We start from the raw sequence: 18,798 nt of genomic DNA, 5'->3' as shown, positions 1-18,798 counted from the left end.
CAGGTAAGCTCGTGTGGTTATTACCCTGCTACTTATGTGCACTGAACGCGCTTTTTGTATGCTTCCCAACCAGCAGCTTGATATCTCTGAACTTGTTTAAGAACCTCCAGTGTATCCACATTTTCACCCTTGCCATAAATGCCTCTTCCAACAATGATGACGTCGCAACCACTTTCAAAAACGACTTGCTCTGGAGTGCGGTATTGCTGACCCATGGCATCGCCTGTGGCATCTAAGCCTACTCCTGGAGCGAGAACCAAGAAATCTTCCCCCGCAATGTTGTCAGTGTCGGATGCACCGACACCCTCCATGCGATGTTGAGCAATGAAGCCGATGACAAAATCCCTGCGAGCTCGAGCCATGCGAACTGCATCTTCTGTATATGACCCAGTGGTCAGTGCACCCTTGGAGCTCATTTCTGCCAGGAGTATGAGCCCCCGATCTTTTGGAATGCCAACCGAAGCGAGGCCAGTGATAATCGATGGCCCCGGAACAGCATGAGCGTTGGTGATATGAGCCCAGTCCGCGATCTTGTAGATCCCTTTTGAATACTGCAATACCACGGTACTTCCTGAGATTTGTGATACTCAGTAAACTGTCATCCGAAACCTGCAATACCTTACCTATGTCAGCGAATTTACGATCCTCGAATATTAAGAACTTGTGCTTTTCGCTAAGTTCTTGGAGGCGGTCGATCACAGTCGCGTCAAAATCTTCGAGTATATCGACGTGGGTCTTTTGGTAGCGCCATAAGCATTAAATGAGAGTTCGGAAGAAGTGACAGATGCCTTTATAAGACAAACATGAGGACCAACAGCCTCGATGATGTCGAAGAAGTCTTTGGATTTAGTCACGTCGACGCTAACAGAGAGATTCGACTGCTTTTCCTCCATTATTCCGAGCAAGGCCCTTGCGGCTTTGTTGGCATGTTTCTTCGCCCGTTCGTTGTATGTCTGGAGATGAGGAGACGACATGATGGTCACCAGCAGGACGAGCTTGATATCGAAATCTATGATGATCGAGGATAAATTTGGTTTTGTTATCTTATCATCTATTCTCAGGCTTTTTGACTGTTCTCGATCAACCAAATGTCGTCTTCAGCTGTCCGGGAGCGTGAAGACGATGAAGAACTTGCTCGTTCACCCAAACGCACCAAAGTCGACGAGTTGACTGATGATGGGCCCATCGTCGCAGACACCTCCCCAGCTCATGAGTGCGGCCCTTGCTGTTGCAGACTCAAAAGAGGGCTCCTCACCAGTTGCAGCTGAAAGCGTCCTTCCTCCTAGCCATGCTCTCCTGGGCATAGCACCTACGTTCTCTTCGGACGGACTTCGTCAGGTCCTTCAAACCGACGTCGGGATCTCCGAGTATATAAGTCGGGACGTTCCTCCCATCAGTGGTATCATAAAACAGCGGTAAGTGTCTGTGTTTATAACGGAACTGCAACTGGACATAAATATGTTTTAGGTTCACAGACTTCTTGGTGTTCGAAGTGAATCAAGATCACCAGGTTATTCATCTAAAGTCATTGGACATGCCAGAGTCATCTTCGAAGAAGGGGAAAGGTAACAACGAGGGAAGTTCTAGCACCGCCGTTACTGAGGCCTCGATGGCTCAACCCCAGGAGCCTGTCACCAACACTGAGCCGAATACTGCGGATGAACTGCCTGCTGGCTCTGAGGCAAAGGACAAAGATGATTCCACTCCCGCGGACACACTCTGGAACGATCAATTCACGGAAAATCTAGCTCCGTATCTTAGCGAGGCTTCTATCGACCAATTAAAAACAATGTTCCTTGAAGGACGCGAGCCTCCGAGAGTGACCGACAGCGGTTGGGGAGGTCGACTTATCAAAACCACCGAGGACAGTACCGAAACCCCAGATGCGGCGAAGCCATCAGAAGAAGCGCATGCGTCGCAGAGCGATGACACGGGCAAAAAAGGGAAGAACCAAGGCAGCCGTGGTGACCGTGGTGGTCGGGTGGCCGTGGTGGCCGCGGACGAGGTCGTGGTGGCCGGCAGGGAGGAGAAAGAGAAGATCACAGAAAAGTCTTCAGTGAGGTAAGACGAGATAACCAGGCTCTCTGACTATGGGCCCTTATTCTTTGACAGCCGATTTCCTCCAAAACGGATCGGACAACTTTACATCAAGTTGTTCGAGAGTTATTTGGCGGAAAGCTTGACAGCGAGACTGATATGTCGACCCCTGCTGGGGACGATGGATCTCGCATAGTTATAAAATGGTCGCGCCACGGTGGCGGTCGGGGCGGTGGTCGCGGTGGTCGTGGAGGTATGTTTCACCATCTGTTATAAGAGATCTCTTATCATTCTTCTGATATCTTCGTAGGTCGAGACGACCGCTCGGACAGGGGGAATCATCCTCCTTATATTCATTTCACTCTCCAGAAAACCAACCGTGATACCCAAGACGCTCTCGGCTACTTATCACGTACTCTTCATGTAAACATAAAAGACTTGGCTGTTGCAGGAACAAAAGACAAACGCGGTGTCACTGTCCAACGCGTGTCGTTGCGGCGCGGGAACAAAACAGTGGAGGATGTATGGAAATCTGCAAATCAATCCAACAGACGGTCCGTGCAAGAGATACTATCCCAGCGTGGCGACCGTGGAGTCAGAATAGCAGATTTCAGTTATCGCAAGGCTGGTTTAGAACTTGGCATGCTGAAAGGAAACGCATTCGTTATCACACTTCGGTATGTTTCAAGTGGTACTGCTCCGAAGTTTGGTTAACAAGGTTATGAAGTAACGTTCAGGTAGAAAATGCAGAAACTCTTGACCGTGCCATGAACTCGATCAAGCACAAAGGGTTCATCAATTATTACGGTCAGTTCGATATCCAGCAAACTACTGATTCGTCTGAAATACAACTCCAGGAATGCAGCGTTTTGGGACAGCCGCAGTGCCAACTCACTCCATTGGCTTGGCAATTCTGAAATCTGATTGGCACAAAGCTGTCTCCCTCATCCTCCAGAATCGGCCTGGAGAACACCCTGAAGTTGTCGCAGCCCGTAATGCGTGGTTAGTGGATGGTAATTTGGATCGTGCCCTGGCTTTAATGCCCAGACGGGTGGTTGCTGAGCGCTGCATTCTCGAGAGCTACAAGAAGCAAGGTGGAGAAACCAGGAACGCAATGGGTGCCCTGTCCACGGTATGTTAAAACTCTGTTTGAGAAACATTGCTGTCATTCATATAGTTCAACCTAGATTCCTCGAAACTTGCGGCTCATGTATGTCCATGCATACCAATCCTATGTGTGGAATGCCATCGTCTCGGAGCGAATTCGCATACACGGCCCTGATAGAGCGGTACCTGGTGATCTCGTCTTCGAGAGCGAGCCGGCCGCAAAGGGAAGGAGTGGAGAGAATGATGAGATGGAAGTGGATGATGATGCAGGTAATGAGGAACAAGTCACCACAGAGGGAAAGGGTTAGTTTCTTTCCTGTTCTTTATGCTCTTCTAATTGAACTTTTCATTTAAGGCATGAGCTCTCGTGAGCGCAAGAAAGCTGCCAAGGCTGCTTATGTTGCACCAAGTATCAAAATACTCACTGAGGAGGATGCCCACCAGTACTCGATATTCGACGTAATCATGCCACTCCCGGGTAGAGATGTTGATTACCCAGGTGGCACACTCGGGGAGCGCTATCGAGAATTCCTGCGCCTAGATGGACTCGACCCGGATAACTTCATCCGCAAACAAAAGTACGCCAGACCTGTCCTATCATAAGCGAAACTGACACAACATCCTCAGAGAGTACACTCTTAATGGATCCTACAGAAAAATCCTTCAGGTTCCAAAAGACCTCTCGTGGTCTACACTCGGGTACACAGACCCAGATGTCCCGCTTGCGCAAGCAGATGAAGACAAGCTCCTGGGATTTGACCCACCAGTCATCGCTGACGATGGGAAATTTCTCGCGCTCCAGATTAACTTGACACTGGGAACAGCCGCGTATGCCACAATGGCGTTGCGAGAGGTCACCAAGACTGAGACTAGTTCACATTTCCAGACTGGTCTTACCCAGGCCTCTGAAGACCAGCAGTTCCGAGGTGTAGTAGCAGGACCCGGAGATGTTGCAGAATTGGATGACGATGACACAATGGAAGCATCAAATACGTTGGATTCATAGCAACAGAAATTCCTGTGTAGCATGTGTTCCCGGGGATCATTTAATTTTTACTGCCCAGTCTGCCTTTCGGGGGGAAGTACCCACGTAGCCAATAATGTGCAAATGTGATGAACTGCGATGCACAGCTTATAATATACCGCTTCAGCATAATTTATTCATCGGATTCCAAACAACTAGCGCCCTAGTACAATATTCTTGCAACTGGTTTGCGAGTCACTTTTCCCATTAGCTGAACTCTGGTCATTTAAATCGCCAAACGTTTGACGTGACCTATCATATTCACTGTTCGAACGCGGGTCGTGAATATTATCCTCTAAGCCTGCGCCTCTGAAAGAGAATATGGGGAAAGTAGAACGTATAGTCTTTGTGTCGCTCATTCTCGATCTTTTTGGTGAGTGAACGTGCTTAGTTTTGAAAATCATAATGAGTCTGAAGCCTCAAGATAGCATTTACAATCCCTCTACCCTTGTTCCCTCGCATAATCGAGTGGTATACGGTGGTAAGCACCCCATGCCACGTGGTCCTTAGTTCCTTCAGTGATGATGTAGAGAGAAATCTCCGACCCCAATGGCCTCCTTTCCAGAACGCTGCGGTTTGTTTCGGCTGTACGAGGTGTCTTCTATAAGCCACTACAAAACTCCCAGAGATGGGATGTAGTTTTCCTTGGTTGGTCTAGTTTAAGCCACGCGACAAGGTCATGCTGATCTGATAATTCCCTGAAGGTGGTCTGATGGGTTCTGCTTTCTCGTACGTCTCCTGGTCACATTCCCAGTTTATTTGAGGTTGTATTCACTTAGTACTTACAGCACTCTACAGTTCTTGGTATCGCCGCATATAGGATCCCTCTCCGACAAGTATGGGCGCAGGAACGTTCTATTGACCAGTATGATAGGAAACATATTGTCTGCGCTCATGTGAGTGCCGAAGTCATTCTTATCTTCGAGTTCCTGAACCGATTCTCCGCCAGTTGGATTCAGTCCACCACTTTTGCCTCTTACATGCTCTCCCGCGTCATAGGGGGTCTTAGTGAAGGCAACGTGCAACTTGCTACGTCAGCTCTCCATTATAACCCAGGAACTGGAGCTGATCATCATCGTTAACAGTGCCATCCTCTCAGATGTTTCAACGCCTAGGAACCGATCTAAAGCCCTTGCACACGTTGGAATCGCGTTTGCTATCTGTTTCTGCATTGGGCCTCCGATCGGAGCCTATTTTGCCTCGAGGCCAGTTCCTCTATCTGAGGCTCTACAAATGGAATTGAATGTCTACGCGGTCCCGGCATTATTGACGCTCGTACTACTTGTCGCAGAAACCTTGTTCCTGACAGTTGCTCTTCCTGAAACCCGAAATACCCAGCCTGACAAGCACGATAACGATGATCCCCTAGAAGTTCATATCAACGAGAAGTCGAAGGCTGCTTCCGTGGTACGGAGTGTGAAAGAGAGAACTGAACTTTTACGGGTCTTGCGCAAGCTCCACTTCCTTTTCTTAGGAATCTTCTCAGGCGTAGAATTCACCCTCACTTTCCTTACCTTCGATTGTGCGTCAATGTTAAAATGCTTCCGAAATCATGCGCTCAAACTCCAATGACCAGTATTTGATTGGAATAATACACAGAATGGAGCATTGATTGGCTCCACTGGCATTATCAGTGCTCTTTTACAGGGGGGATACGTCCGTCGTGCTATCTCCAAAGTAGGAGAGGGGAAAATGGCACAAAGAGGGGTCTCTAGCTGCGCCCTGGGCCTCGTGCTCCTAGCCACCCTTCCTCGCTTCGTGTCCACCCAACCAAAAATCGCCTGTCGGACTGCTGCGAGCCGCAGCAGTCTGTCTGGCCTTCACTTCCGCGACGGTCGTAAGCTCGCTTACTGCACACGCCTCCCTTCAGTGCGACGAGGGCTTTGACAAAGATACAGGCAAACCTGCGGCCGAACACCCTGAATTGGCCAAGGGCAAGGCACTAGGTGAATTCCGGTCATCAGGTCAGCTGGGTCGCGCAATAGGGCCGTTGCTTGGTAAGTTTTAAGTTATGTCCAAAAGGTGTAAAGGCTGACTTGATCGTTACTCGTCAGCATGCGCTTCATATTGGACGTTCGGGCCGTCTATTACTTATGCTGTGAGCGCGATAGCTATGTTGACTTTGTCAGCGTCCATGAAAACCTTTGCCGTTCTACCGGAAAAAGTATCATGATGAAACCGCCGCATCAGTAAGTGGCTGACTCTTCGCAGTACTTGTAGATCTTGATCCAACCTTAAAAGTTGGAGTGTCGTCTCGCATTCTATAAATGTTTTTCAAACCGTAGACCAATTAAACGATTTATTTGATATGTAAGGCAAGATGTCAGAGTACACTGAGTGTGATTGTATGCCGAGCCGCCAAATTGCAAGCACCGATATCAGTGACCAATGGAACGAATGGATAGCAGGAGCTCTCACTTGCGAGGAGGTTCGTTGTAGGTTCTCTCTTGCTGCCCCGTTGGCGCTGACGTAATGTTATTGATGCTGAGTTATCGCGCACCAGTGTAGTGGGTTTTCCTTCGCGGGAGTCTCTCGGCTGCTCTTTCACGGCACACAAACTTTACTTGGTAGTTTATTTACGCCCCAAAAAATGAACTGACTGTTATCGAGTAGGGTTATTGAATCCCTACCTCCCTCCTAGATATCACTTTAGAATTGACATGCGGACTTGCAAAACACTGACATTTGACAGCGGCATTGGCACGAGGACTTGAGAAAACATGGATTTAGATTTAGAAGGACGTTCTGAAGGCAATGAAGAGTTGGATTTCGCACGCAGATCACTCAGCATGTATAGCCCCAATTGTTATCAATATCAATATCAATATCTAGGAACACTAATAGATACGAATAGAACTTGGTGGATGATTCACGTGAATTGGAGAACAGTTGCAAACCACACGTATTATGAGGTCATGTCCCATGCAGTATGTCAAAGAAATATACGTAGAAGTGATCATTCAAAAGTAAAATCTGGTATCTAAACGCGTTCCACAGCCGTAGGTAAAGCAGGGTTTAATAGCGTTGTTGCTAGAGTAGTGTGAGTGGCATCAAATAAAGTCAAATGTTTCATCCTATATGCTATGAGTTTTCCTGTTCGAGATCAATAAGCGGACTCGAAGACGAATGTGGAAGACGGTTCTCCAATGGTGGCCTAGGTGATTGAGAGCAGCCCTGATGGAATTCGCCTGATTCCTCTCCAATTCTACTCTCAGCCCCATACCAAAGTTTCTCAGGGGGTAACTGGGAAAAAGGTGGTAAATTCCGCCCGAAAGATGGTTGTGGGGGCGGGCTGCGCGTGGGAATGTCCATATTCTGAGACTGAGTAAAGATAGCCGGGAGGAAGAACATGACCCCCCTGGTCCGCTGCCGCCGGCTACGAGATGGGGCGCGTGGTAAAGCGGGTGGTTCTCGAGACAGATTCAAATAACCCGTGGCACGGTCTCGCACGCGACGCACAGTATCAAGGATGGATGATGGCGCGCGATAACTCGAAGTCGGAAATATGTCCACAGAAGATGAAATGTCAGAGGGTGCGGGCGAGTCCGCTCTCAACTCGAAGGGAAGGGGGAGTAATGAAACATGTTCGTCCAACGGCGATTGAGGAGCGGAATTGACGGGAGATGATGGTTGCGTAGAAGCACCAGACGCTGGAAGGAAGGACCACCGCATGTCGATGTGCCAGCGTCCATTACGCTGAGTCCATCTGGGCAAGAGGACATCATATCCTCCAATTCTCCTGAGACTATACTTGCGTTGCTTGCTGGGGAGCGCGAGCCTGTAGACGCCATAGACTAGTATAGCCAAACCCAGCCACATCAATCCTTTGCCCCACGTACTCAAGAAGCCGATTAATGCAGCGTCGTCGGCATGCCAGCTGCTGCCGTAATAATGGGCGAAGAAAGAATGGGGAGCTTCTTCTGGTTTGGCGTTCTTGCCGTAAAGAGATCTGGGGAGGATTCGAACATCTCCTGGTTGGTAGGGTGTGATAGGATGTGACGCAGTGTAAAGGCTGTACTGAATGGAGAGGAACATGGGTCCTGTGGAGAACATGACGGTGGGATAGTTTAATATCCAAGAATGGTCAAATGTGACGAGATTGTGGATGGTTTGGGAGAGGAAAGGATGACCCTTTTCCGCAAACATGAGGTCATTGGAAACGCCGACCGGTATGGTCTTGGGCAAAATGACGGGGAATACCAATAACGGATCCAGAGGTCGCAGGCATCCGACGTCAAGGTCGAGATATATTCCCCCATAGTGGTAAAGGACAAAATAACGAATAGCGTCAGCTCGTTGAATCGTGAACTCGTAGTCGTCGAACGTGTCAAGAAACCAGGAGTAGTGCTCTGCAATGAACTCGCGGGAGCTGGCGTCAGTCCAGAGCATGTAGTCACTGTTAGAATAACGATAAGCACTTTTGGTGGCGGAGATGAAACGGATACGGACTAGTCAGGCATCATGTTTCGACATGCCTCAGAGAGGTGTTTCCAGTCAGCTGGAAGAGTCTCCGACTTCCAAGTCTGGTGGATGATACGAGGTATCCTCTCAAGCTTTCCATGTTCCGTTGCATTCCAGCGTGTTGTATTGCTTAACACTGGGACCTCCCTGTCGGAAAGATATGCTGCGGCATTGATGTAAAGGTAGTAGGAGATGGAAGATAAGACGACGACAGTGCCAAATAGAACAAGAGCGAGGAGGACAAGGAGAATATAAATCGTACGCCGTTTCGCCATGAAGGAGAGGGAGGAAAAAAGAGAGAGCAAAGAGGAGAAACTTGCTAAACAAGAACCCAACCAAGAAGAGAAAGTTCATTTCACGCTTACCAAATTTGGACGGTGATTAAAATATCAAGTCAATGGATTCTGATACTAGCTAGTATAAGCAACTCGGAGACGCCATAGCCTCATGTCATGATCCATTACTACTGCGGGCGATTCACAGCCCCGTTGGCCGCATCGGCATCGCAAATACACGGCTGATGTGAAGTTCTGCGGCAGGTACCGACTCACGAATAGATCCTTCTTGCCAGTCATCGCCTATTTCCCTCAGCCCCTTTAACGCCGTCTCCCAGTCCCGTCGGGACCAATCTTGGCCTCTCCGCGCCCCCACACCTTCGTACGGTCGTGTCATGAAGGTGTCTACCCGTGGACTAGTCCTAGGCAACCGTTTCTTCCCCCCTAGGTAGTCCAAACAATCTAGAGCACCCCACGTTGCAAAACTCTTTCTTGAATAGGAAGGCGCATGTTTCGATGTTGAGTTGCTGTTGCCAAAGCTCCGCACGTCAGGGCCTGCCACACGAACAACCAGTTCCAGAAGCAACCCTGTGAAATAATCGATCACTTGTAGGTGGAGGAGATCTAGTGAGTGGCTTGGGTAAAGAAGCTGAGGCACAGAAGAGGCATCATCGTCGACATCCATTCCGTCATCATCTGGTTCTGGCGTAGGTGTTGCTTGTATTAAATTTTCCAGTGAATTTCGGTATGTCGGATGATACCCGCTGAACCTGAAGCGAGAAGCCTCAAACCCAAAGAGAGCTTGAGCAATGTCACGGCTGGAAAATGTGTTGCGACTGGGCGATATTGTCAATACACCTTCCCGCGTCGGTTACGTATGAGATCTTTGCCCATGACAGATCATATTCATATACCTACTTTCGCTTTCAGCTTCCACGGTCAAAAGCTTGTCCTTGCTACACAAGAATGTTCGCCGTTGCCGTAGGAAATATTTGCAACAATCGATGATCAAACTATCGTTGCTACGTTCAGAGCCAAATTCCTATCATCAAAATCATCATCATCAACGATGGAACAAGGACTTATAACAAGACTTACTAGTACAGCATCCAAGTCCCTCTTTTTCCAATTTCCCGAGGCTTTGCACGTCTCATTCAAGGCCTGACCTTTAACCGACCTTCGTTCCTTCACTTTTTTCAGCAACCATGATGATGCTCTACGGGCAAACCAAGAGAGCCTCTCGCGATTCTTCTGCCTAGCAAATCATTATCGGATGAGTGCTTTTCATACAGATTCATGCAATTTACCACCATACTCACCCATCAAGCTCGTAAATCACGACACCCGGAATGATAATCAATACAGGCAATCCCTGCTCTTCAACCTCCGTGACGAATGCTTGTATCACATCAAGATAGTCCAGTAGGATGTTCGTATCAAGGACGATGACGGTCAGTTCCTCTGATAGAGGAGCCTAGGGATGGCATGCAAACAATCAGTACGGGGTCTGAGTCACGGAAGTGGGACAGGTCGGGCAGCCTGAGGCAGGCATGATAGCGTACCTGCATTTCGACATCTCTCAGAGTCAGACTGTTTGAGAATTCATCGTCGATACTCTTCAGCGTTTCAAATAGATGAGTACCTGGGAGAGATGGGGCTGCAATTTCGGGTAGTAAGGGATATCTGAACTTGAATCAGTAATGAGCGATAGGATTCTCACTGTGCTTGAAATCCCCACTTCCAAGACCAGGTTGCTGTAGCGACAAAAGGTCAGAGAACGACATCGGATAGAACGTACTAGTTGGTTGAGTTGTTGCATTCAGCCGAGAGTCAAAATCGAGTTTGCTCAGAGAATGCGGAATGCACGTGGAACAATGACTACAAAGCACAAAGTGCTAGTCGGCGCTTGCAACTAGATTCACAGTAACATTGACATTCCGACAACTCGGGCACCTCACAGTTATATGTAGTCAATTCAATCATGATGTATATGATATGCGTTTGTTTAATACATGTGATGATGCTCAATAAGTATTCCAATAAAGATGTGGAAAGTCTATAATCCAACTCTCAGGCTGCAAGCGCCATCTTCTTCATAGGCGGTGTTCCATTACTCTCCATTTTGACAGACGACCTACTAAAATCATCGATACTCGCCTTACGCTTGAGCGTAGCGCGTTTAGAGTCGGGGGACCGGGACTGGGAAGACCGTACGCTTGGGTTGCCCTTTGGGGGCGTAGCTCTGCAAGCATCTGGCGTGCCAGATCTGCTCCGACTGGTTGTGTCTTGGCGTAATCTCGAAGCCAGAGTATGTTTCGAACTCATAGCTTCAGCATAGCATGTCGCATGATATATCTAGGCCAATGAAGACGGTTATTGAGATTATCATCGTGGACGAGCCGAGACGTACCTTATCATCCTTTCTGACAGCATTCTTCCAGACCCACTCCTCGTCATCTTCTAGGAACTCTGTTTTTAGATTCTCTTTACATATGGGACAAGACAAAGATTTCGCTTCGTCGCCTGATGGTACAACAACGAACTGCGTGCGTAACTCAGCATCACGTCGTGCTGCATCTACCACAAGTGCAGCCTTGTTGGTAGTAGGCCGAGGACCATCAGCACGGCCTTTACCCTTCACATCCACACGACCTTCATGAACCCAATCCTGCAAAAGACGGTGAGCATGTTTGGGGTCGAACAAAGAGGGAAATCGTACATCAAGGTCGACAAACCAACTGCGACTGTGTCCACGGCCAAGGCTCTGATTTGCTTTACGGTTTTGTCTGAAGTGCATGTCAAGATGATCCTCCATCTCTTTCTTTCCTAGTGTATCATCCGAAAATCTGATACCACATTGCTTACACTGGACGGGCAATCGATCATACAACAAACGGTCAATATTAGGACGTTTTCTGCATTACCACATTAACACTAAGATTCGGCAGCGAAAGGGTATCAACCATACCTTGTTATATCAGCGTTCGTTAGCCTAATGTTCTGCGTTAAAACTGATTTGCGATATGCTCTTGCAGCATCCCGACTCAGGTTTTCAGATGACGTCGACGATGCAACAGTATCCTCAGAAGTGGCGGTCGCTCCGGCACCAACGGGCGTACCAGTACCAGCCACAATGCCGGCCTTCAAAAGAGCGCTGTAAAGTCCAGCGATGTCAGTTGGCGGGACACCTGTAGATTTCACGCTCGATAAAAGAGATGCAGAGTCGACCGGTTCAGATTTAGGTTGATTAATGGACGGCAGGGCGTAAGATGCATAAGTAGTAGAGGGAGAGTGTTGTGATACTGGAGGTGGGAATGCAGATTGCGTAGCTTGACGAGGGTATGCAGGCTGGGCTTGGTATTGATATGATGTTGTCGGAGGAGGAGGAGGAGCGGCCGCGGCAAGTTGAGGGGTTTGTGACAGAGATCTCAGCTGGGTCAGGATTTGACGAAGCTCATCTTGAGAAACACCTGCTTCAACAAGCTTGCGCAGCTGAATTGCTCTATATAAGCATGCAGACAATGACGACGCACAATGATGCTTACCTGTTGCAGAATTTGTACATGCCTCTGTGCAGTGGTATCCCAAGCATTTGATTGCAGGGCGCGTTCCTTTTGGCTCAGGGTAAATTCAAGTTCGCTCAGGACTTGTGCTCTCGATATCTGGCCAGACGTTGCCTAAGAAAGCACATTTAGTCCGCTAAAGCGGCGGGATCGTCAAAGTTAAACTCACCCCTGTTGGATTGGAATCGCCACCCCATATTCCACGCTCAATGGCAAGTTGTGGAATAACACCGAACAGTTCCTTGCCAGTGGGAGAGGCGGTTCGCCAGGTCAAAAGCATTTCTTCCATCTTGCTACGAGTCGCCTGATCAACCTGCTGGTAAGTTTCCAGGAATAAACCAATAACGAAGGGAGCAAAATGGCGCGTATACGGGTCGTAGACATTCTTCGAGATTGCGTCAAGTAAGTAGAAGCCTGGAAGCTTAATCCATGGAGGAACCTAGCGATGCAAGAAATCCACACCAAAAAGGAAAGCATGAGTCAGCTTCATGTCCATAACACAACCCATCAGAAAGAAAAGCGTTGAGCTGCCACGTTGAAAACAGCGACATAATTCTCTTAATACGACGTCCTCTATCCGCCAGGCAGCGGGGCCACCAGGCCATGTGAGGATATCTTTACTCAAACTACGAGACAAGTAACTAAGTACATGGTAGAACCATAAAACGACGCAGCAGAGTAACAGATAAGAGCCATGTGTCAACTACCCAACTGACAGCAATATGTCATAAAAACGATATCAACGAAGACTCACCCTTCGAATGTGGGCCTCCAAACATTGAGCTACAATCTCAGCCCATTTTGAATACTCTTGAGCAATCATCGATAAGGTCTGAATGATAGGTCTGGAGTTAATGGTGAGTTCTGCAAGACGCGCCGCATAATCACGGCGAAAAGAATTGGGATCCACAAAGTAGACAGGCGCAGGAGGTGAGGGGCGATTGCTGGTAAGGGTAAGCAGAAGGTCCGGGCTGATGATAGCTCGGTGGTGATGCATATGCCACCTGCCCGTACATGTGGGGCTGAGAGTACATCCGACAATCGTTTTTTAAATTCTCAACGAAGCGCGAGACAGTCACCGCAAATGCAGCACGATCTCACCCAGAAAGTGAGAAGTAAAGATCTTGGTAAAAACACAAAACTCTTGAACGATCGACTGGCGCTAGAAACCCGTTTTTCCAATGGCGGTCTTACTCAGCTGTCAATGACACGACCACGAAGCCCAACGGAAACGATGATGGTGGTTTGAGTGAAGAAGCAGTGTGACAGACAGCTGACAATAGCCGCATCTAATTAAACTTTAAACTCCGCTCGCAATTGTCCGCCACTTCTGTCCACCCCCCGAACATACACAGCCGCCCACCGACCTCAAGAAAACCAACGATCGCAAGGTGAGTTCGTGCCTGAATTCAGATATGACTGGGTCAACTTCCAGGGTGTCTGTCTCCATGTTTCTGGAAGAAATTTGGCGAGAATTGGACCTCTGGATGGTGATGGATTGACTACCCGCATCGAGGATGTCTCAATATCGAAAGGAGTAGCTGACCTCGCACATAGATGCGGGACGTCCTCCAAACAGAAGAACTCCAGGTCCCTGAGGGTGTTACCATTGAAATCAAGTCACGCGTTATCAAAGTCACTGGCTCACGGGGTACCCTTACGAAGAATGTCCGTCACGTTGATATGGATATTCGGGTTTTGAAGACCAAGAAGAGCAGCAAGGTTACTCTTGCAGTGTGGCAAGGTGGGCGCAAGCACGTCGCATGTCTACGGACAATCCGAAGCTTGATTAACAACATGGTCATTGGTGTGACTAAGGTTTGTGCATCTACATGCAGGGCGTCTTCACTGCTCACTAAGGACTCAGGGCTTCCTCTACAAAATGCGTGCTGTCTATGCCCATTTCCCCATCAACGCCATCATCCAAGATGGTGGAAACGCTATCGAGATCCGTAACTTCCTGGGAGAGAAAGTGAGTCATTATCCACAGCGTTACTTTGGCTTTGCTCAAGGCAAATAGACTGTACGACACGTAAAGATGCTCGGTGGAGTTTCTATTTCAGAGTCAAAGGCTCAAAAAGACGAGCTTATCCTGGAGGGCAATGATATTGAGAACGTTTCGCAATCAGGTGCATAATCTCTCTCCGCTGCTGACTAGTTTTCATCTAAACTGCTGCCTTAGCTGCCTCCATTCAGGGTGCTTGCCGCGTACGGAACAAGGATATTCGTAAATTTTTGGATGGTATCTACGTATCCGACCGCACGACCATCACTCAGGAGTAGGCGGGTTGTGACTTGTAAGGGAAGCTGGGCATTATACAAAACTCCATGTCACGTATGCATTAATCACCATCAACCCTATGTTCTACGCATGACATTCTACTATTCATCAAGACATTTGCGAGAGTCGAAGACCACTGGCGAAGTGCAAATCAAATTTTGATTTCTCCAAACTACATGAGAATTTGGAGGGTACTGAGGTATCCTCTCCACGAACCTCTACCTGTATGTTCTACGAAGTCGATCATAAGTCATGTATTGAAAGACAAGTGAAATGGCTTGGACCTACCTATGGCATAGAAATACCCTGGAAGTATTGGCCTCACTCGTCAGACGAAATGATGTGTGATTGAATGCTTCCAGGTCTATCGTATGAATGGAATGTTGGTGCTGACCCTTCGCCTATAGTTTTCATATTCCTCTCCAAAGAAATTCACCAATGCCCTCTCTTCAACTGCTCCCAAATCAGTCGATGCATCCGCGACTGATATAATGAATATATACCTTTGATACGATGCGAGAAAAATCTCCACAAGACCAGCACGAAACCGATGGAGCTGACAGGATTTTGCAAAACCAGCTGGGTCCCTAACGCCCAGTAGAAAAATCCTGCATATGATGGATGGCGGAACACCCTATGGAGTAACTTGAGCGTGTGTAATGGTATGGACTAGATATTCCACTTACGAGTATACGCCATCAGTTACTAGTCGATGCGAAGGCAACTTGCGGAGAGCCACAATATGAGAGAAGTTGGTCGAAGCCTGTATCATTGCCGATGCACGAAGCGTCTGTCCAATGACAGCCATGATTATACCTAGCGGAGATGCATCAGCTTCTTTCTCACGAACCAACTACAACTAACCAATTGTCGAGATATAGTGGTAAGCCTTGAGCGATGGTTTCAAGTATAACGTGATTAGATATTCCACCAGAGCAGTCCCGTTGGCGATATGATACATAGCGCCATTATCAAGTAAGAACGCTGCCACATCATTTAGTAAATATCTCTCAGAGTTACCAAGACAAACACACAGTCAACACTGCATTTGTCACGGTTCCAGCCTGCTGTGACCGCGAATTCTCCCCAATGGAAGCCAGACCAGGCGGCAAGGAAGAAGCCCAGTTGGTATGTGGCCCACCAGCGATCAGAGATGCCTCCAGTGAGAAAAAGCGTCAAACCAAGAGAAAAGATAGATCCTAATAGAAACGATATCGTGGATGCTGCAAGTGGCGTATTCGGGATATTTTCATGAGGTTGATGGTTCGCGGGTATAGTTTCGAGCGTGTTCGTGTTCCTAGTAGTAGAATCGCGTTGTCGCAATCGGTCCTCGAAATTTTGGGGAACGTCGGAAGACATGAGTGCTGCGAAGATAAAGTAAGTAGATGATAATGAGCGGCAATTCCTCCAGACAAAAAGGAAGGGAGGTTTGGTCTTGTTGAATTCACAAGACTACGATCGAAACCTCCTCGGATTATTCCGCGTACTGATCCGTAGGTCATGCTTCGTAGGGCCTTATGGCTACTGGTGAAGGACCGCCAACTGAAGTTCCTGAATCAGCGCTTCCTGACTACCGAGGCTCACCATGAGACTTCTCTTATCAGAAATATGGCCCTGGTAGCCCACATCGGTGCGTCCGTCAGAACGAGTCTCATAAACCAATCTGAAAAAATACAGACTCTGGGAAAACTACACTTACGGAGTCCATACTACACAAGTCGGCCTACCTTACAGCCCCTGGCTCAGTTGACACTGGCAGCACTACGACAGACTTCTTGCCTGCCGAACGAGAACGCGGCATCACAATCCAATCTGCGAGCATTCCAGTTAAATGGGACAAATGGACTTTTAATCTCATAGATACACCAGGTCATGCTGACTTTGGTATGGAGGTGGAGAGTGCAAGTCGCGTTGTTGATGGGGCTGTCGTTCTCATTGATTCAGTGGAAGGGGTCGAAGCACAAACTAAAGGCGTTTGGCGACAACTGGATCGGTAAGCGCATATCTTATCTCGACCACCTACGTTTCTGAAGTTGTCTTTAGATATGGTGTCCCCACCAGGCTTATGTTTCTGAATAAACTTGACCGACCGGGTGCTTCTTTCAGGTCGTCGTTGCGCTCGCTACTTACCCATAGGCTGCACCCGAACCCCATGGCTTTAGCATTGCCAGTTGCTTCCTTCCATACTGAAGACTACATGCGAGCCGAACCAGGCATTCAAGGACTGGTCGACCTGGTAAAATGGGAAATTTGGAAATGGACGGAAGATGGTCATTCTGCTATACAATCCCTTCCTAGAACGGTCGAAGAACTCGAGACAAGCGGTATATTTCCGACAAACCATCCTATAATCCCGCACCTTGTGGCCGCTCGGACAACTCTTTTGGAAAACCTCTCGATGTACTCTGATGAATTGATGGAATACCTACTCGCTTTGCCGCCAGGACCTTCATCGTATCTTGATGTCCAGACGGCTGCAATCATGCCACATCTTCGTAAAGCTACACTAAGCAATGAGATTCTCCCTATTCTTTGTGGTTCTGCGATGAAAAGTATTGGAACAGAATTGGTAATGAACTACGTTGGCGAGCTCCTGGCAAGCCCAATGGACGTTCGGTTGGACGCGGAGTCAGCTGACGGACCACTGCGCCTTCTAGCATGGAAAGTGAGCTGGGATAAACGCAAAGGATGGATGACGTTCGTTCGCGTGTATTCCGGTAAGTTCAGTATGATTCACACAGAGTATTGTTCATCGAGCGTGCTAGGAACCCTCAAGCGTCAGAGTTCTGTATTCAATGTTACCAGTGGCCAGAAGGAGAAAATTTCCAAGGTTCTTCTCCTATACGCTGCGGAGGCACAGGAAGTCGAGTCCCTGCCGTACGGCTCTGTCGGAGTCATCTTAGGCTTGAAGTTCACTCGCACAGGCGACACTCTCGTTGATGCCCGACGCTCGTCTAACTCATCGCAAACATCCCTTCGAGGAGTACTTCCACCACCCGCGGTTATGTCGGTCTCCGTTATACCCAAGTCCCATTCTGACCTCGACCCTGTACAAGAGGCTTTACATGCTTTATCTCGCACGGACCCTTCTGTTCGGGTCGATATGCAAGAGGGCCAATTACTTGTCCACGGATTAGGTGCACTGCATCTCGAGATTGTCGAGGGAAGACTGCGGGACGAATGGGATGTTAATTTTGAATTGGGTAGCCGTCGCGTCAGCTATCGTGAATCTCTGGGACCTGGGCCCAGCTCCAACGTAAACAATTGGGCCACTGAAGTTGCAGGAAAACCAGTTACGATCAAGATCCTGATGACGGTGAAACCTCTTGCTGATGACGAGCAGGGCGATCCGGTCTGGGATGGTAACCTTGTTTTGGGCCCGAGTGGAAAGCCTCTATTGTCTCCAGATGCCTTCCGGGATCAACTGGACCCTATGGCAAATATCGCTCGGGGCTTGTCCAGCTCCCTATCGAATTCGCCACATACATCCCTGCCACTCTCTCACATCAAGATCCACGTCACGGACTATAACCTTCCCCGTGACATTCCAACGTCCATTCTTGCCGGTGCTAGTTCATCCATTCTACGAACTCGAATACGAGAAGCGGGAATGGGTCCCGTGTTAGAGCCATTCATCAAACTCAAAATATCTCTTCATGAGAATACCATGGGAAAGGTTGTCAAGGATCTCACTGAAAACGGTGGTGAAGTTTTGGACCTTGCTTCCGACACGTCAGCTATGGACGGAGACGAAGTAGTTGCGTACTCCACGGATGGATTGTATATCCCTCCAGAAGAACTATCGCCTTCATCTGCTGCTTCTACGTCATCCAAGTTTTCAAACGACGCCCCACGACTCAAACGCACTATTCATGCAGTCGCACCGCTAAGCCGCATGCTGGATTATTCAACCCGCCTTCGCGCATTGTCAGGGGGACATGGTCTCTTCGACATGCTGAACGCAGGATTCAGACAAGTCTCTGAAGCACGTAGGTTGGAGATATTACGAGAGATAGGGCGCGCATAAAATTACGGATCGAGTTTAGATAT

At 48.4% G+C, this 18,798-nt stretch overlaps 9 protein-coding genes across 9 annotated transcripts; 4 read left to right on the top strand and 5 right to left on the bottom strand.

Annotated features, from left to right (window-relative positions):
• Positions 1-32: 32 nt before the first annotated feature.
• BJ212DRAFT_1447172 (Orotidine 5'-phosphate decarboxylase domain-containing protein) lies at positions 33-974 on the bottom strand (the record flags this gene model as incomplete). Its single annotated transcript, XM_041338361.1, has 3 exons — positions 33-571; positions 624-735; positions 789-974. 3 exons carry the CDS (start codon positions 972-974, stop codon positions 33-35), a joined length of 837 nt encoding a protein of 278 aa, XP_041192448.1.
• BJ212DRAFT_1357058 (tRNA pseudouridine synthase D) lies at positions 973-4,301 on the top strand (the record flags this gene model as incomplete). Its single annotated transcript, XM_041335740.1, is given in 12 exon segments — positions 973-985; positions 1,102-1,187; positions 1,207-1,415; positions 1,468-1,976; positions 2,006-2,061; positions 2,113-2,290; positions 2,348-2,714; positions 2,765-2,844; positions 2,895-3,169; positions 3,225-3,447; positions 3,500-3,722; positions 3,772-4,301. The coding sequence occupies 12 exon segments, from the start codon at positions 973-975 to the stop codon at positions 4,148-4,150; spliced, it is 2,598 nt and encodes an 865-aa protein (XP_041192447.1). The 3' UTR covers positions 4,151-4,301.
• Positions 4,302-4,489: 188 nt separating this feature from the next.
• BJ212DRAFT_1447170 (MFS general substrate transporter) lies at positions 4,490-6,341 on the top strand (the record flags this gene model as incomplete). The annotated part of the gene is made up of 11 exons (XM_041338360.1): positions 4,490-4,541; positions 4,597-4,649; positions 4,699-4,816; positions 4,873-4,897; positions 4,957-5,064; positions 5,118-5,201; positions 5,254-5,690; positions 5,745-5,951; positions 5,977-6,005; positions 6,039-6,165; positions 6,223-6,341. The coding sequence occupies 11 exons, from the start codon at positions 4,490-4,492 to the stop codon at positions 6,339-6,341; spliced, it is 1,359 nt and encodes a 452-aa protein (XP_041192446.1).
• A 613-nt stretch (positions 6,342-6,954) lies between these two features.
• Positions 6,955-9,000, bottom strand: BJ212DRAFT_1431102 (glycosyltransferase family 32 protein). Its single transcript, XM_041337692.1, has 2 exons — positions 8,618-9,000; positions 6,955-8,564 (listed from the first exon to the last, which is right to left on the bottom strand). The coding sequence occupies exons 1-2, from the start codon at positions 8,902-8,904 to the stop codon at positions 7,250-7,252; spliced, it is 1,602 nt and encodes a 533-aa protein (XP_041192445.1). The 5' UTR covers positions 8,905-9,000; the 3' UTR covers positions 6,955-7,249.
• Positions 9,001-10,832, bottom strand: BJ212DRAFT_1357041 (PIN domain-containing protein). Its single transcript, XM_041335739.1, has 6 exons — positions 10,625-10,832; positions 10,467-10,561; positions 10,224-10,378; positions 10,003-10,159; positions 9,823-9,946; positions 9,001-9,762 (listed from the first exon to the last, which is right to left on the bottom strand). The coding sequence occupies exons 1-6, from the start codon at positions 10,686-10,688 to the stop codon at positions 9,107-9,109; spliced, it is 1,251 nt and encodes a 416-aa protein (XP_041192444.1). The 5' UTR covers positions 10,689-10,832; the 3' UTR covers positions 9,001-9,106.
• A 35-nt stretch (positions 10,833-10,867) lies between these two features.
• On the bottom strand, positions 10,868-13,722 carry BJ212DRAFT_1357029 (uncharacterized protein). The gene is made up of 8 exons (XM_041335738.1): positions 13,482-13,722; positions 13,222-13,411; positions 12,637-12,906; positions 12,450-12,581; positions 11,873-12,396; positions 11,624-11,819; positions 11,315-11,572; positions 10,868-11,259 (listed from the first exon to the last, which is right to left on the bottom strand). The coding sequence occupies exons 1-8, from the start codon at positions 13,499-13,501 to the stop codon at positions 10,975-10,977; spliced, it is 1,875 nt and encodes a 624-aa protein (XP_041192443.1). The 5' UTR covers positions 13,502-13,722; the 3' UTR covers positions 10,868-10,974.
• BJ212DRAFT_1357026 (ribosomal protein L6) lies at positions 13,723-14,861 on the top strand. Its single transcript, XM_041335737.1, has 5 exons — positions 13,723-13,858; positions 14,025-14,285; positions 14,335-14,439; positions 14,488-14,596; positions 14,650-14,861. The coding sequence occupies exons 2-5, from the start codon at positions 14,025-14,027 to the stop codon at positions 14,748-14,750; spliced, it is 576 nt and encodes a 191-aa protein (XP_041192442.1). The 5' UTR covers positions 13,723-13,858; the 3' UTR covers positions 14,751-14,861.
• Positions 14,780-16,200, bottom strand: BJ212DRAFT_1357025 (ICMT-domain-containing protein). Its single transcript, XM_041335736.1, has 7 exons — positions 15,783-16,200; positions 15,613-15,732; positions 15,435-15,564; positions 15,252-15,382; positions 15,037-15,201; positions 14,862-14,979; positions 14,780-14,802 (listed from the first exon to the last, which is right to left on the bottom strand). Exons 1-5 carry the CDS (start codon positions 16,105-16,107, stop codon positions 15,113-15,115), a joined length of 795 nt encoding a protein of 264 aa, XP_041192441.1. The 5' UTR covers positions 16,108-16,200; the 3' UTR covers positions 14,780-14,802; positions 14,862-14,979; positions 15,037-15,112.
• Positions 16,201-16,248: 48 nt separating this feature from the next.
• BJ212DRAFT_1481286 (P-loop containing nucleoside triphosphate hydrolase protein) lies at positions 16,249-18,775 on the top strand (the record flags this gene model as incomplete). Its single annotated transcript, XM_041340235.1, has 4 exons — positions 16,249-16,378; positions 16,426-16,741; positions 16,792-17,465; positions 17,514-18,775. The coding sequence occupies 4 exons, from the start codon at positions 16,249-16,251 to the stop codon at positions 18,773-18,775; spliced, it is 2,382 nt and encodes a 793-aa protein (XP_041192440.1).
• Positions 18,776-18,798: the final 23 nt, after the last annotated feature.

This window comes from Suillus subaureus, assembly GCF_016647635.1.
Source record: "Suillus subaureus strain MN1 chromosome Unknown BJ212scaffold_18, whole genome shotgun sequence".
Lineage (NCBI taxonomy): Eukaryota > Fungi > Basidiomycota > Agaricomycetes > Boletales > Suillaceae > Suillus > Suillus subaureus.
This window is presented reverse-complemented; position numbering and strand designations above follow the sequence as displayed.

What these genes read in the sequence shown, in the direction of transcription:
- BJ212DRAFT_1431102 (XM_041337692.1), bottom strand. Translation starts at nt 8,904, where the DNA reads ATGGCGAAACGGCGTACGATTTATATTCTCCTTGTCCTCCTCGCTCTT. An exon ending in CGAAACATGATGCCTGACTA is followed by an intron (nt 8,565 to 8,617) that starts GTCCGTATCCGT and finishes TTATTCTAACAG; the next exon opens with TGACTACATGCTCTGGACTG.
- BJ212DRAFT_1357041 (XM_041335739.1), bottom strand. Translation starts at nt 10,688, where the DNA reads ATGTCGTTCTCTGACCTTTTGTCGCTACAGCAACCTGGTCTTGGAAGT. An exon ending in AAGTGGGGATTTCAAGCACA is followed by an intron (nt 10,562 to 10,624) that starts GTGAGAATCCTA and finishes CCGAAATTGCAG; the next exon opens with CCCCATCTCTCCCAGGTACT. An exon ending in CGTGGAAGCTGAAAGCGAAA is followed by an intron (nt 9,763 to 9,822) that starts GTAGGTATATGA and finishes CGACGCGGGAAG; the next exon opens with GTGTATTGACAATATCGCCC.
- BJ212DRAFT_1357029 (XM_041335738.1), bottom strand. Translation starts at nt 13,501, where the DNA reads ATGTACTCTCAGCCCCACAT. An exon ending in ATGTACTCTCAGCCCCACAT is followed by an intron (nt 13,412 to 13,481) that starts GTACGGGCAGGT and finishes TACCCTTACCAG; the next exon opens with CAATCGCCCCTCACCTCCTG. An exon ending in GTTGGTTTGTCGACCTTGAT is followed by an intron (nt 11,573 to 11,623) that starts GTACGATTTCCC and finishes CGTCTTTTGCAG; the next exon opens with GATTGGGTTCATGAAGGTCG.
- BJ212DRAFT_1357026 (XM_041335737.1), top strand. Translation starts at nt 14,025, where the DNA reads ATGCGGGACGTCCTCCAAACAGAAGAACTCCAGGTCCCTGAGGGTGTT. An exon ending in GTAACTTCCTGGGAGAGAAA is followed by an intron (nt 14,440 to 14,487) that starts GTGAGTCATTAT and finishes CAAGGCAAATAG; the next exon opens with ACTGTACGACACGTAAAGAT. An exon ending in TGAGAACGTTTCGCAATCAG is followed by an intron (nt 14,597 to 14,649) that starts GTGCATAATCTC and finishes CTGCTGCCTTAG; the next exon opens with CTGCCTCCATTCAGGGTGCT.
- BJ212DRAFT_1357025 (XM_041335736.1), bottom strand. Translation starts at nt 16,107, where the DNA reads ATGTCTTCCGACGTTCCCCAAAATTTCGAGGACCGATTGCGACAACGC. An exon ending in CCACTATATCTCGACAATTG is followed by an intron (nt 15,565 to 15,612) that starts GTTAGTTGTAGT and finishes CATCTCCGCTAG; the next exon opens with GTATAATCATGGCTGTCATT. An exon ending in TTTCTCGCATCGTATCAAAG is followed by an intron (nt 15,202 to 15,251) that starts GTATATATTCAT and finishes ATTTGGGAGCAG; the next exon opens with TTGAAGAGAGGGCATTGGTG.